General features: G+C 38.4%; 1 protein-coding gene across 1 annotated transcript in view; it reads left to right on the top strand.

Annotated features, from left to right (window-relative positions):
• Positions 1-17,208, top strand: part of LOC144665657 (CUB and sushi domain-containing protein 3-like) — a 546,049-nt gene that overhangs the window by 394,788 nt on the left and 134,053 nt on the right. Inside the window, exon 17 of the mRNA XM_078526929.1 lies at positions 12,790-12,960. Coding sequence (XP_078383055.1) covers positions 12,790-12,960 — 171 coding nt within the window. The remainder of the gene's footprint in view (positions 1-12,789; positions 12,961-17,208) is intronic.

Here is a 17,208-nt window from a genome sequence, read left to right as displayed (position 1 = left end):
AGTTTTGCATGTAGCTTCCCCCCCCCCCCTCCTCCCCCAAATGGGGGCCCTATACGATGGAATGGTGACGATGACAGTCTTTTATTATTGCCTAACACCACAAATAACAGCTTCCTGTTAGCAAACTGGAGTAAAAGGTTTTGGCAAGCAAAATATTGACATTCTGTCATTCTGCAAAATAGGGCCGGTCCCCCAAAACGATAAGACCTTTTTCCTTTATATGAATCCCTTTCCCCTTTGCTTAATTACATGTAAACTTAGCAAAACTTCTGGAGAGGCATAAATACTGTTTGTTAGTTCTAAACTCAGGTATAGATTGCTTGGCAAAGATTTTACCATGCCACTTTACCATACATTAAGAGATGATGAAATGTGTATATCATTATCATAATTACTGTTCTTTGCAGCGTGCGCACTGGGAATTAAATGTTTAGGTAGCAGGATGATTTTTTATGTACATGATTGTACCTTATCTGGCTCTATTTCATTTAACTTTAAAATTACAACTGTCCTTATAAATAAATTGTATTCTACACACAGTACATTTTTACATGCAATGAAAATAATATAATAATCTGATTGTTCATTTATCTCTTGCTGTGTCTGCAACTCTGTGGAAGTTCTGCTACTCGTGTTAACCCTGAAAAAAGCAAAAAGGACATAAGATTTGTTGATGATCATTGGCATCAAATGGATGTTTATAATTTTAAATTAGCTTAAATTGTTCAGAACAATCTGCAGATGCATAAAAAAGAGATGTATTTTTTCAATTTTTGCCTGAGCCAGGGACTGTGTTGGGGGATATGTTCAGAACCAAAAAAAAACCTTTGACCTACTGAAGGCATAAATAGTGCTATCAATAAGACCTGGCACATGAATGAGCTTTGGTGGGTGTTTTGGGGTGAATCACTGGCTAAAATTCATGATTTCCCTATTAAATGAGGTGTCTTAAGACTCTAATATTGCTTTCTGACAGGTGCTGTTGAAAGCACTGTGATTAATTCCATGAAAGCTTACATATTCTCCCCTTTCTTAGCGTAGCTAAGAAAACACTAAGCTGGCTCATCAACAAGCCCAACTGGCTTTTCTGGCCTAAGAAGCTCTTAAAGTTTATCAACTTTTTGTTTTCATGTGAAATTTCAGTACCACAACAAGACAATTTATGTTAAGCTAGGGCTTAAGCTTATATGTAGATATTAAGGTTAGCTAATAACAAGCAGAATTTAAAAAGGTCAATTTGTACTTCTCCCACAAAATCATTACAAGTATTCCAGTAATTTGTCGGGTCAGGTAGCAGATCTTGTTGGGTTTTTTTGCCCTCCTACCCCTACCCCCAGGGGGTACTCCAGCTTGTAAATGACGGGGATGATCGAATGGAGGCAAAACTCAGGACCCAAAAAATCCCTAGGTCTTCTGACATACCCTAAAAAATCCCTGGGTCAAAAATAAACCTAAAAAAAAAATCGCTTGTCAAATTACCCCTAAATTGCCAGGAGGGGCAATAATATAACACAAAGAAAACCATAAAAAATTGAACGCTCATGTTTGTTTATCCATCATACCATAAATACGCCAAGGCAGCGCCAAGGCACTTTCGTTCGTTTTCAATACCCAAAAAAATCCCCAATTTAAATCAAGTCACCCCAAAAAATACTTGCCAAATTTTCCAACCCAAAAAAATCCTGGAATCGAAAATTTCAAATCCAAAAAAATTCTTCGATCATCCCCGTCATTTACAAGCCGGAGTACCTTCCCCCCCCCCCCCCTGGGCCCCTCCCCCAACCCCTCTTATCTTGAACAATGAAAACATTACATTTTGTATGATATTTACATATGCTGTTACATGTAAATTGTGTATATTAAATTCCTCAATGGGAACCATGACTTTAAAGGAGAAGTTCACTCCAGAATGGCCATTTATTTTCTCTACGCCAATAAAAAGTTTATACAAAAAAATGTTATTCGCCAAAATTTCAGCCTCCAACGTGCACTATAACCTTACGAAATCTTTCCCAAAACTCGACAACTGAAAGCCGCCATCTTCGAGCTGGTAATGTATGTGTGTCGTCAAAGAGCTCAGTCTGAAGTTTGGTGGGAAAATTTAAATACTCGAAACTCATCGTTTCTTCGTAGTGGCTTTTGTTTGTCAAAATGCCTGTTTGTGCATCTCCATTTTGCTCAAACGGAGCTCCAAGAAATACAAAGAAACAAGGAGTTTCGACTATTAAAATATTCCCGCCAAAATTCAGGCTGAGCTCTTTGACGTCACGCATATATTACCAGCTCCAAGATGGCGGCGTTCAGCTGTCGAGTTTTAAGAAAGATTTTGTAGGGTTATAGCGAACGTTGGAAGCTAAAATTTTGGAGAATGACATATCTTGGTGTAAACTTTTTATTGGCGTAAAGAAAATAAATGGCCATTCTAAAGGGAACTTCTCCTTTAAGGAAACATAAACTACCAAGCAGTTAAAACACCTATCATTTCTTAAACCCCAAAATTTTACACTTAAAAAACAAGTTTCATGCACTAATGTAGATTCACATAAACTAAACTCTGTCACAGAGCATTTAGAGAAATAAAGGTATAAACTGACACTAATGTAATGCTTACCTTCATCATCACAGACATTAACTGCACCCCTTGAATTCCTGTTTTCCCTCACTATAAAAACAAAATGTTTGCATATCAAAAACCCATAAAAGGTATGGAAATCCTAATATAGCAAGTTTTAAAAATGCAACAGATTTGCTTATATAAAATTAATGATAAACTCAAACTGCCTCTTACAACCTCCATAAATACCTGTCACTCAATTAACCTCATAAAGCTTGATGTACATTTGAATGTAGATGTATTTCTGTAAATTTGCTTTAAATGATATTAATTCTCCTCATTGCAGACAGGCCCATTTTAATCTTTTTTTTTTTATTTCAGGATCAAAAACTAATCTGCTACTCTTGTAGAAAAAACTAATTCAGGCAAAGATATCTGATAAGTCATTGCTTTAGGCTGCAAAACTATGAAAGGCTTAAAATATTGTACCAATCACAACCGTCAAGATAGCAGTGCTATAGCCACAATTTCCCTCTGGTCGTCTGGGGCAAGTAGATTTTCCTGTCAAGCAATTAATTTTTCATGCCTGTTTGCATAATGGGTGAAGGCCCAGGCAAGTCATGATCATCTGACTACAAGTTAATTATACAGTCACAAATTTACTAATACACAGTGTCACATGCACTGTCCTAGGCCAGCAAAATTTGAGAGCTGCTTGTTGACCACAGGGCAAACTGGAATTTTTTTTCCAAGTCCTTATCATATATTATAAATGATCAATTTGGTTGTTAAAACATAAAAAAAAGTGTTTATGATCTTACACATAACAAATTAGAATCTGTGCTTTTTTCTTTATTGTAATTTATAAGAATCCAGGCGTAGTCATTCAATATAAATCTATATCGGAAATCAGTCCATACAATCGATATCTATTGATATCAATCACAAATTGATAAACGGTAATCCATAACAATAGAACTCACAGAAAAATCGATGAAAGTTGATAGCAATCGACAGTTAAAAAAAGCAATCAACAGTTATCAATAACAATCACTAATCCCAAGGAGCCCCTGGAGGTGTATGTACCGTATTTTCTCAATTAAACGCCCCCGGCGTTTATTTCAAACTTGGCTCCATGGACCCGGCGTTTATTTGAATGGTGCAGTTTATTGGAGCAAAATGTTTATTAAAGAAGGGTTTTAAATCATTATTTGTGACATGAATGTAATTTGCCATCATACCTAAAGCATATTACACCTCAAATAAATGCCTGGAAGGCTTACTTACCACTCTAGCTCGGAGACCCGGCGTTTATTCGGGGCCCGGCGTTTAATCGAGAAAATACGGTATATTCGTTTTAAACATATTAGATGGCGTTAGTATTAAGTAGAACAATACGAAGATTGATATCGATTGCTATGGATTGTTATCGATTACCGGCTTATCGATTGTCTACGCCTGGAAAAATATGAACAAAATAATCAATTTATTCCTAGAACGGCTGTTATCAGATTATAAATACAAAACTTTCACAAAACATTTTCACTCACTAAAATAAGGAAAACTTAGCAAAGTTCAAAGCAAAAATAGCATAGGTCATTGAGAAAACTATATTTCGCTAAGGCTGTCAGCTAGCAATGTTCGACCACATTCTTACAAATTTGCAAATGCACATGTACATGTAAATTTTGATCTTGTAGTGTAACTGGAAATTTGCTCTTTACAGGATAAACAAATTTATTTCATAGGTACTGAGACCACTAGGGAGTAAACTTGCGCCAGCACGAACAAAATGCGCTACACGCGAACGACACTTGGGGTCTCCCTGCGACCCGCTTGAAGCGGGGAGGGCTTTTGCTTTGGGTCAAAAACGATGAAGCTTGAACGAAAGAAAAAGAAGAACCGGCTGTTGGCTGGAATGCGCGAAACGCCTTCTCTTTAGTGGCTAGCTTCGAGAATCTAGAGCTATCTGGCATATAACTGTGTGAGAAAAAGGAAGAGCAAAAAAAACGAAGAAGAGCGGGGCTGAGCGAGTGCGAGAGGGTGTCGGGGTAGGCACTCTACTCTGCTACTTTCATTACTCTGTGGGTGCCAAGAACATCGTGATATGTGCTAGGGAGTAAGCTACTAAACGGCAAGCGGAGTCGAATACTTGGAGTTCAATGAAAGAAAACAAAAAAGACGGGATCAGACTGCAGCGGGTACCGCCGAAATGTGACGGAAAAAAATTGACTGAAATAAATTGTGATTTATCTTCTTACTAATTTTTATTGGCATGGCTTCCTTTATTAAAGAATTTGACTTAACTTAAAAATTTTGAATGCTGAGATCTTTGATTATCTGTGGCACTTGATGGTTTTACGTTCATTTATTTGTGCAATATTTCTACTATGCACGGAAAAATCTATACCTTGATAAACAATACAGCTGGATGTACGATTTATCACTTATAGTTCGCTCGCTCCTCTTCTCTACTCTAACTCGTGATAAAAATTCGCCTTCCATGAAGTAATCTCTATTTATCGCAGTAGAAGCTATAATCTGCTTTGAATACGTACAACGAATTTCACTTAGGTTGTATGCCTTGTTCTGACATACATTTACCGGTTACACGAAAGAGTTCTATTAGATGAAATGCTTGTTTATAAACTTAATAACAGAAACTTTTCTAATCTGTTAAAAAAGGAACACAAATAATATATAATAAGCTTAGCTTACCTTGGTTAAAGGGATTTTGTCTTTGACCGTCTTTGCTTTAAACTCAACAAGTAGCTTGGAAGATTTACGTCCATTTCGATCGGTCACAATCCTCTTTTCTTTGGCTGCTATCCCGGGATAAACGAGGAATACATCCAGAAATAATTTATCTGTAATAAACTGTCGTGTGCTTTTCAATCGCGGAGTCCTCTCGGTGAACTCATTCGTAAATCGGCATGTTGTGAGTTTGTTTCCTGAGTTTCAACTCTGAACCATATTCAAAATTTTGCTGTTAACCTTGCCGTTCACGAAGGTTTAGGTATAAACCAGAATAGCTATAAGTTCAAAATAAGCAGCTTATAAATTTTATCACAGTGACTGTGATTTTATTTAGCCGTGCCAACAGCAACCAGCGCATTTCCCCAATTTCACATCCCGCTTCATGTAATTCCACACAGAAAAGTACATGCGCCCGCGATTCAATGGTGAAATGTCACTTGGTCAGCGGTCAACTTCAAAAAAACATTCAACCTCGATGTGTTCTACATCTGAGCCCGCGATATAGTCATGTGATACTGGTCAGCGGAAACCTTGTTTTGACAGCTGTCAATTGGCCATAACAAAGACGTCCAATCATGTCTAATATCAAAGAAGAAAGCAGTCGTTGAGAAATGATAAGACGACATTCTCCTCCCCCGGTCGGGTTGCCTTGTGACTCCCCTCCCCCTCCCCGAGAGTCTGTACGCGCGGCGGGCGTACGCACCAAATTTTTTCAGCCTCCTGGGTTTACAAAAATTCTCTCGTACCCGCATTACCCATGGTGCTCCGCTCCGCGCGCTGGTGCGCGCTGGGAGCTCCGCTAATATGGCTATGTCAAACACAGTCTATTCGTATGATGTGACCGCCATTTATAATGCCCATGGCAGCTCGGTGTGTTTGTAGGTAACAGCTTTAAGTCAAATGCACCGAGTCCAAACTTTTCCGCTTGTCGTTTGTTTCCATGAATTCAAATCAATCAAATGTTTTTAAATGTTGTTCGATTGCCGATCCTTTGCCAACATCTCGATAAAAGCTCAGAATAACTTTGACCACGCCCCACTCGAAGCCATCACGGAAATCAACATGTGCCTGAAACTACCCTGGTAACTTTCGCATATAATATCAGTTAATATGTCACCTGGTAACGCAGCGGGACAGGTAAATGTCACGAAAAACTTGGTTGCTTTTATTAATAACAACAATCATATTCAGTATAATTTATAGAATGTCACTTAACTGTTAACGTTTCATTTATCAGTTAACTACTAATTTTTTGGCCAATTGTCAGTTAACTGTTAATCCCATTAGCACCCTCCTACAAGGTAGAATTCTGAGATTTTAATTTTGGTGTCATATATTTATCTCACTACATACACAGCGAAGCGCTTCATTGATTTCGTTGAAGAACAATTTAATCTGTCACAGCGTTTACCCAGATCTTCTCACCTATGCAAATCACAAAACGACAAAAAAGAAATATAGAAAAACCATTAGATTTCACGACGTAAAACGATTTTATCATGCTATTTCCATGACATTAGAATGGCGCTTTTCTCATAAGTTTATCTAAAAGAAGGAGACAGTTTTTGAGTTCATTCCCCAGTATTGCATTGCGCAGCCCTACTGCACATAATTTCACGCGTGATTAGCGCGCACATAAAAGAAAAAAAAAATGGCGGCTAACTTTTCGACTGGACCTCGCCAGAGAGGTAAATCGTCTCAATGCTATAGCATTTCAAGCCACGCCTATAACATAAACAATCAATAGGCAAAGTTTGACAAAAATCTTAGTGCAGGTTCAATTTCAGTGGAATAACCTGAAAAGTCGAGGAACAGAAACTTTTTAAAGCAGGGGGAGGGGGTGGGGAAAAGCAACTTCTCGTACATTTTCTTACAATATGAAATCTAAAGCGATGTTCTCACAACTTGCAAAGCAATCTTCGGGGCGGTAATCAGCAGATGTCTCTAAGGTGTATGAGCAGCTCCTCTCATTCTGAACTTGCCAAAACAATAACAACAACATGGCACCAGTGGGAAAGGTCATTTTTATAGCAGTAAAAAAAAAAAGGTTTTCTAAGGTGTGTCTTTAAAGCAGCAAAAATGATTCCACAAAGGTCCTTGTTGTCAACATGTGGTGTTTGTTTAAGCAATAGATCGCACTTTCTAAGGCTTTATAATAACAAGAACATTGAGAAGCTTGAGAAGCTTCAAATCGGGCGTTTGCCTTGAAAGGCAGGGTTCAGTACAGCAGAAACGACGAAGTAGTTACTTAAGTAGCACTCAGTCCGACTGTGTTTGTGTAAGTCACAGGGCTTGCATGAGCTGTATTAGTGTGCATAATAAAAAGCGCGAGCCTATTTTAACGTTTTATGGGCCAAAAAAAAAAAACATATTTTATTTTATAAAATTCTTTCCTAAATAATCACTGGCTTTTAGAAAAAAAAATTTATTTATTTGCACTCAACCTGGGGTCATCTTTCCTCACACTCTCTCTTTGTTTTTTCTACATACAAGTTTGGCTGAATTTTCATCTTCTTTTTCTTTCTTTCTCTTACTCCCTACCTTATCTGTCCACCCCTTTCCCTTCTTTCCTCTTTTCCTTTACTTCTTCTTTTTTTCTTCTCCCCTCCCCACCTCTTCTCTTCCTTTTCCTCCTGGGGGGGGGGGGCTCTCTCTGGGGCCTCCTTCCCCTCCTACTCTTCTCTTGCGCCCCTCCCTCCCCTCGCCTCCCTTTCGCCTGATAAACATAATAAAAAATTTCTTTTTAGGCCTCACATCCCCCCGCCCCCCCCCCCTTTTCCTCCCCTCTCGCCTCTTCGTCTGCTCTTTTCTTTCTTTCTTCGCGCGCGCGCGTTCCCTTCCCTTTTTTCACATCGTCACTATATCGCGTGCCTTAACCTCATAAAAATAATTTGGGATCGATAAATAAGAAAGTGATTTTATATATTTGCATTTTTTTACTAGCGCTTTTATGGCCGAGAACTGAGGTGGCCGGAACTGCGCCCACAAATGAGCTTTTATTTTTATTATTGCTCGGGCATTAATTTTGACCGGTCGTAGCTTTACACAAAAAGCTGAATAATGTAGCTAGCTCTGGGAGAATTTCTTCCTGCGCTTCTTCTGAGGTAAGAAAAAAGTTTAGTCAAAAATGGCCGAGAACTGGGCCAAGGTGGCCGAGAACTGGGCCCACAAATGGAGCGTTTATTTTTATTATTGCTCGGGCAAATTAATTTTGACCGGTCGATAGCTTTACACCAAAAAGCTGAATAATGTAGCTAGCTCTAGGAGAAATTCTTCCTGCGGTTCTTCTGAGGTAAGAAATACAAGTTTACGTCAAAAGTGGCCGAGAACTGGGCCCCATACTGTACTTTGCCCATGGATGTAGTTAAATTCGTATTTTATCCAAAAGCCCCCACCACCAGCTAATTTTGGCATGTGAAACGTAGAATAATTCATCTTTCTGCTTTAGTTAACTTTTCGATGAACCGTTGTATTTTTTGGTCTTAATTTCTTCATTTTTTCTTGCGACGTTTGCGTATTTGCCGTTCTCGGCCACCCTGCTCGCTATCACAGCTTAGCGCTTGGTTTTTAATATAATTTCATCTGCTGCTGCAGAATGAAAGAAATAAATGTTTTAAATAAAGTTCAATCTTATCTCTAATTTTGGCTGACTCTTGTTTGTCTTTATTTCTCACTAAATCTTTCAAGACCTTTTCACTGCAAATAAACCGTCTAATGCACGGGTCACACTCTGCAGAACCTGCATATAGGCAACTAGGCGCGTTAAAATCCTTCTTTTCTAAGTAAAAAAAGCCTCATAAAAATAATTTGGGATCGATATAACATAAATAGGTTTAAGAGTGATTTTATGATTGAAATTAATTGAGCATTTTTTTTACATAGAGCTTTTTAGTGGCGAGAACTGGACCAAGGTGGCCGAGAACTGCGCCCAAATGGAGCTTTTATTTTTATTATTGCTCGGGCATTAATTTTTGACCGGTCGATAGCTTTACACAAAAAGCTAATAATGTAGCTGTCTGGGAGAATTTCTTCCTGCGGTTCTTCTGAGGTAGAAAACAGACGTCAAAGTGGCCGAGAACTGGGCCAAGGTGGCCGAGAACTGGGCCCACAAATGGAGCTTTTATTTTTATTATTGCTCGGGCAAATTAATTTTTGACCGGTCGATAGCTTTACACCAAAAAGCTGAATAATGTAGCTAGCTCTGGGAGAAATTTCAAGTTCCTGCGGTTCTTCTGAGGTAAGAAATACAAGTTTACGTCAAAGTGGCCGAGAACTGGGCCCCATACTGTACTTTGCACCGTAAGCTTTTTTCTCTGTCCTTCCGCCGAGCAAAAAAACACAATCTATTACACATTAACCCAAAATCGACCAAGTGTGCCTGCAACGATTTCCTGTCAAAACTAAATGAAAACCATTGCGGTATGCGTCACCCGTAGCGGTTTTGTAGCAACCCCGAGCTATCCCCGTCTTTTTGGCCGCGCCAGGAGACTACGCTCTAGGACGACCAAAGGGTAAACCTTAAATCGGCCACGCCCGATTAATTATTACTGGCGTAATAAAACCTTGCGGGACGTTGAGAGAACACAAGGAAAGCTTGTAAATCACGAGCCGTCAGGCGAGTGATTAACAAGCTTTTCGAAAGCAGAAAGTACGGTTTATTGCTTCGTTCGTCAAAGAAATAGGAATCTATTTTATTATTCGTGATCAAATATCTTATTCTCAACTGACAAGCTCATCGAATGACGCAGTAAACCAATCACGGCGGCTGAAAAAATAAAACACTGGCTCAGCTCCACACACAAAATTCACGGATCGACCCGACAAAAAAAGCTATAAAAGTCATAAGAAAGGAAAAAGGCAAACTGTCACCGTATAAAAGGTATTAACAATTTTAACGTTTTTTGGCTTGAGTCATTCACCACTTTTAACCAAAGGACGCTTGGACGCTGGGACCTACACTTGTCTATTTCATAATGACAAAAACACGACAGCGGAAGCCAACTCAACTTTTTGTATGCGAATAATTTGTTTGTCACTTTGATATCCATGTTTATAATATTTTTCCAGTCCGGTGCGTTTTCTTTTTTTTTTCCTAGTTCCTTTGCTCCAACTGTGTTGGACGGGAAAACCACGAGATTATGGACACCGCCATAATTTTAAAAATATTTAGAGGCAAACAATAGTTTAGTAAACATTTAAGTATAGTAAACATTTTAGTATTATCTTATCGTAATTGCCATGTGGCTGTTATGAAAGCTGGAATTCGGCTTATATCCGTTCATCGTTAACCAAATTGAATATCTTGAATTCCGCGGTTTTATTCCAATCACACAAGGAGAGTGTAAGATATGTGTTCGTCCTCATTCTTCGTCACCTTCGAGCAGTACACATCAGAGAATTTTCCCGCCTCCATCCCCAGTCATTCCGCCTTCATCAGTCACTGGCCTTTTGCTTACGGCTGGGCCTGTTTTCACGCCCACCTGCGTCGATTCGTCGTGTTTTTGGTAATTAAGCTGTCACTCAGAAGTTATTTTAGTCAATAAATCGCCACTCTTGTGCCCAAATTATTCGATCTTGGTTATCTCACTTTTAATCTGGGTTGTCTTCCGATAAACAACTGGCGGCCAACAATTAAACGTTCTCGTAGGCATCTACATAAATTTATTTTTGTGATCCACCCTCAGTAAATTTTCACAATGAGAATCACATCCTCCGTTCAAGGTCGCGCAGGACCCCTGAGATCATTATGTATGTATTTAAGAGTATGAACGAAATGCGACGACTGAAGCCGACAACAAACGAAATATCCATGACATAAGTTTTTTTTCTTTGTATAAGTAATTACACGGTATTGTTCTTAGCTTTGCGTACCGTGTGCTGAAACAAAGCGAATTATCATAATTAGCTTCACAGCTGCGAATATAGTACACGTCGGTTGTAAACAATGACTCGGAAGGTCTTCGGAAGCGGAAAATCCTGCAATTTTGTGTCCAAGTTTTCTCCGCAGATATAGAATTTCAGGAGTTGATTCGCGAGGAACATGAACTTGGTGCCCTCTATTGTGTTATACTGTTGTTATGACAAGAGCGAATTTTGAAATTTCGTTCTCAAAATGAAGATAGCACGTTTCAAAGTTTAGATTTCACATTTTTACTCTCTTAGAAGCAGATAACTTCTAGCAGTTTTTTAAATCGAAAATTTCGTTTTTGTCATAACACAAAAGAGCCTATGATTCATCACTAGGTTATATAATCATTTAATTCGGTGCGCTGTTGTAGCCGAAAATTGGACACAAAATCGCATTATCTGCAGTTAAACTTTTAAGAGCCTGTAACATTACAGTAAACGGTCATCTGTCAGTAAAACGGACAATGGTGGTCCATCATCCCGTAATATTCTTGATAAATTTTAGAGGAATCGATGTTCAAAATGTAGCGAATTAAAGCTTTACAAGATAGCATCCCGTCAAGGGTCCTGCGCGACGTTAACTATCAGATAGACCAAAAGAAGACATTCAACTTATGTTAATTTTTCGTCCTTATGCGTAATCGAGCGTAGTGCTGCCATGTCGGGACGGAAGCAGGGGTTTACCGGTACAATAGTACATATGTTTTTTTTTTTTTTACCAATTTGAGAGCGCGCGTATTATCTGCGTTATTTCATAACATGAAATAAAACTATCACGGAAATGGTAATGACAACATGGCGATCGAATGTTCCCGTGCCAGTCGAAGCTATTGTTCATGCTCTATTGTTTTTAGGTTGTTTATTGACTTGACCGTTCTTTGTTTTTCCTCATTTGCGATCCCTACGTGGCCGGGTTGAAAATCGTGGCATAATCATTTGCATTTCAGCGTTAAAAAGTAGCACGACTTCACAAAATGTGCTAGACTATACAACGATGACGACATTTTGAGAAAAAAACAGTGCATTTAGATCTTAAGTGAGGATAGTTGTCACCCCTTTACAGCCACTGGATCCACATCATCGTGGCTGCTATTGCCATAGCTTACATTTCGCGGGAAAAGATGGCCTGCTGCATCTTTGTCCAAAAACCGCTGACTAGATCGTCAATTGATCGAGTTGCAAGTTATGAGAACATCGCTTATCGGCCACAGGCCTCGTTTCTATTCCCCCCTGCTTTTAAGCGTTCAATGTTAGTGCGCGAAATTATAAAGCGTCAAATCCATTTTTAGGAGAATGATTGGCAAAACTTCGTCCCAATATCCAGGCACCGCTATGGGGACAGAGAAAGCTCTCTTCTCCGAAACGACCCAACTTTAAAGTTTAATTTTTGCAGGAAGAGAGTATAGCAAATAACAATGAGAATGGAGTAAGAGGGTTAATGTTTTAATCTTTACCCATGCAGGACATGTTTTAAGACTACGCCATACTTTAGATGTCACCCAATAATATATTAATTGTTTTTTTTCTCGGCCTTTTGATGTGTTTAATCATTCCATCTGTAATTTTTAAAGCTCTAGTCACTTGTGGTGATCCTGGTTCACCATCAAACGGACAAAGGCTTGGCTCACGACACTGGACGGGTGAAACAGTGTCGTTTACTTGTCATTCGGGATACCACCTAATTGGATCGACTACCAGAATTTGTCTGTCTTCCGGTAGCTGGAGTGGTACACAACCTTCATGTAAGCGACTTTTTTTTTTGCTAAATAATACCATTTAGTCTAATTTCAAGAGGTGATTATAAGAATGCGACATTCTGATTGGTCAAGATGATCTGGTTTATGAAGTTATATTCACCTCGCTTGGCGGTGAATATAGCAATTCAGGGCTTGTTACTAAGCCAGGCCAACTTTGCCATCCAGGCAAGTAAACATGGCGGCATTTGATGAATGAAATTTTCGTTCATTTGAAAGAAATCGCGTCAAGTCCGGAATATTGAAAACAGTTGGAATTATAAAAAATCGCTACCAAGGCTTTTTAACCGAAAAATGTTCAAAAGATGGTTCTCAAGGCATTAGAATTGGTGCTATGGACGGTGGTTTTGGAGGTCGCACGCGGTCAAAAGAAACTCAATGGCAGATCAATTGACCAAAAATGACTCAAGTCTCTTTAGATCAGATTTACACAATTGTCTAGAAGTCGCCAACGATTAAAGAAAGGTACTAGATATCTGTCTTTTTCGTAGTGTTTGTCTTGTTTCGTTTTATTGCTTAAATTGCTTAAACTAAAGTGTAAATTGTGATGTACGATCGGTGAATTAAACTTGTTTACACATATTCAAGCGAACACTTGTGTTTGTTTTGTTTCCGTGTTTTAGTTCTTTATTTTAAAGCTCTTGATATTCACCTCTGAAAATTAGACTAAAAAAAAATATTCGCCTCAGGCTCAGTGAAACTTGGCGAATATTCCCCTCGACTTCGTCTCGTGGAATATTCGCCGAGATTCACTTCGCCTTCGGCGAATAATTGTTAAGTAGTTACGCTTAACATTTCAATACAATTGGCCAGTATAAGTCTTTATCAAGGAAAATGTTTTCGAAAGTTAAGGAATCAAAGCCCTAGCATCGATATTAAACAAAACAGCAAAAAAAATCACTGAAACAAACAAAAACAAAGCAGAAACAAAACAAACGATTAACCCTTAACCCTATTCAGACCGGGGGGGGGGGGTGGGGGGGGGGGTCTTTTGAGGCCCGCGCTGACTTTGAACTTTTATAACTTTTTTAAGATTTAACCAAACGCTGCCAAACTTTCTGAGTTTTCTTAAAATTTATCTGGCAACAAATTGGTAGGGTTGGATGATGTGTCAGGAACTTGACATTACCATGGCAACGGCATTTTGATAGGTATCTTTTCCCAAATTTGTAATTTTGCGTGTTTCTGTTAATAAAAATCAACTTAAATGGCATTATTTTTACATTTTTACGAGTTTAAAGCACATTTTTATTCATTTTGAGTACTTTGCATTATTTTGGGTGGTTTTCTGGCATTTTGGAAAAAAAATTAAAATCCAAGATGGCGGATCCAAGATGGCGGCTGTTTTGACATCATGATGTATTTGTCACGTGATGTGACATCACCATCCCACGTGACGTATACCAAAAGAAAGAGTTTCGGACGTTCAATACATCCTATAAGTTTCATGGTGATTGCCCCCCCCCCCCCCCCGGTCTGAGAAGGTCCAAAAAGTCCGGTCTGAATAGGGTTAATATGCTGAAATTTCTCCAAAATACAGGGTTTTTTTAACCGTTAATCGATTTTCTTGGCTCTACGGTCCTATATTTCTCTAAACTTTGCTAGGAATGCACTTTCTGACACTGCAGTAGGTTTTTGATGTAATTTCCATGTGAAATGTACAAAGTTTTACTTGGCGCATGCGCATTTTTTTTTTTGCTGAACCGTTCCGATTTTTTTTCCTTGCTCCTTTCCTTTTCGTTTTTCTCTGCTTTCTTATTCTCTCTATCTTTTACTCTGTGCACCCCTTCTACTGGCCTGAAAAGTTTTGATCTTAATCAATGGATAACCCTGGAAAAGAGACCATGATCAAGTGCGGGTATATTGGCCTGTTTTAGCACCAATTTTACACCAAAAACTGTTCCCGTTTTTTTCGATTAGCTCTGTCAGAATGCGGTCAATAGTCAAAACGGACAGTCCTGTGGAAAGATATATCCAAACTCTATAAGTTGCACGTCACAAAAATCTGCTGACGTGTAATTGGTGACGTCATAAGTGGTTGAATGGCATTTCCTCCAAATCCCGGAATAATCCGGACTTAGCATATTAAGGGTTAAAACGACAATAAATATTTTATTTTCTGGGAAAACTATTTTTTGAGTAACTCTAATTTCTTTCAATGGCCTTTACGCGAAGGTCACAGATCTTGTCCTTCTTTGGAAAGCCTAAAGAATGGTCATACCCACGGACAACAGTATTGGCAGGGAAAACGCGTTTCGTTCACTTGCAATCCTGGTTACTGGTTAAAAGGATCATTAGAGCGTCACTGCAAGTCGAGTGGTACTTGGACAGGAGTTCAACCTTCATGTATTGGTGGTAAGAGGCATTTTTAACAATGGTAGCGAGTCGAAGCTTTTAACGATCTAAATTGCTGTTTTCAAATTTAATTTATGAAGTTTTAATTCTACAATTTTCGACCAACAAAGGCTTGATTTTGGTGTCATGGACTTGAAAAAACAAAAAATACACGGATATTTCTTTGTATACACACACATTTGAGCGTCGGTTCATTGCTTCAGTCGAAAAACAATTCGAGCAAATTCTATCCCAATGTGTACCCAAAAATATTTTTACCCATTAAACTATGCAAACCGCAAAACAACAACGAGAAAAAGAAAATCATTAGATTTGATGAAGTAGAATTTTTTGTTTAATTTCATGCCCTTTGCGAGACATTAAGACACTCCCTTAAAATATCGTTCCTTCAGGAACGATGACGAAAAAAATCACTCAAAATTTATTTTTCGTCCAATCGCTACAAAATTTTGTAGAATGCGTGACAAGAGAATTACCCAATCCCCCCGCAAATTTGAGCTTATATACTTGAATGTGGCCTACACGACGTATTTCACGATTCGGTCAAAAATCAATTCAAAATGGCGTCAAACGCGAAGCTTTCGTCAATTGCGGTTGTCAGGGCAGAGAGAGCTTTTGAGTTTGTTTTTAGAGAAAGAAGGCAGTAATAATGGGATGCCTATTGATCTTGATCATCAACTGCGAAATACAAGCGATGAATCGATCGAAATCGAGGTAAGAGTTGTGTACTTAGTACGAACCGTACGAGGGCACATGGCCTGAAATGCAATGAAATGTTATTTATATTTGATTTCTGCGTACGAAACCTTGCTTGTTGCTTAGAATGGATGTCTGAATTTATCTCTGAGTATAAGGAGATCGTAATACTTTGAGGAAAAGGGTTTTTAGGACAACAGAAGTAACAAAATATTCCAAATTCTGTGACGCTACTTGACCTAAATATTTTTTGCTAATTTATGCAAACTAGGTTAAAAATTTTCTTAGATAAATTGTAATAAATTCTATATTCCATTCTTTTTCAGCCAGAATTGCTGAATATGTTGCCAAAATAACAAGGAACATTTTTGCTTTTAACTTTTTCTTATAACCTTAAACATTTGTGAAACTTGTTGCTTTTTGTCCAAAATTTTTGGCCAATTTATGGTAATTTAAGGTAATTAAATTAATATATTCAAAAATATTATGGTTTGTTTTGGACAAAAACATTTTTTTCCGAAAGCCTGTTCCATAACCTTTTAAAAGAGGTATGCCTTTCTTCTCAGTTGTAAATATCTCCTGAGAAAATAAATAAAAACCAAATGTGGTCAATTTTGACTGTTTTTTGGCCTTCCCTGCAAGAGTTAAGAAAAAAGCAGTTAAAAATATTCAGCTAAAAGAAAAAAGCATATTTTAAAGAGTAAAATAGATCAGACCACTTTTAAAGTTAACAAGGGAAATAAAAAAGCGTCGATTCTATGTTGATTGGCCACATTTCATCACAGTTTCCGGTCATCGCTAAGATGACCAAGAAATATGACGGCAAGTTTCCCTCTCCGCAAAGAGAAAAGCTACCAAAGCTACCAAATATAAATATAAATACTTTAAAATTGCCGTTTACGCATGTAGAGATTAGCTTTCTTCTTCGCATATGAAAAACTGAGGAGGTACAAACTTTTCCACTTATCCGTAAAAATACTTTTTAGCTGAGCTTTTTTTTATTCATGTGTCTCAGCATTGATTGGAAACCACAAAATAGACGTTACTAAAAAGTGTGTTGAGATCGGTGGAAATTTAGTGCCGATCATTATTGCCATAAAAGCGTGGCCTGGAAAAGCATGGCAACCGCGGCCAAGGCCGGGCTTTGGCGGCTTCCATGGCCACAGAAAGCCCGGCTTTCGTGGC

This window comes from Oculina patagonica, chromosome 9 (genome assembly GCF_052425735.1).
Source record: "Oculina patagonica isolate OP01 chromosome 9, crgOcupat, whole genome shotgun sequence".
Taxonomy (NCBI): Eukaryota; Metazoa; Cnidaria; class Anthozoa; order Scleractinia; family Oculinidae; genus Oculina; species Oculina patagonica.
This window is presented reverse-complemented; position numbering and strand designations above follow the sequence as displayed.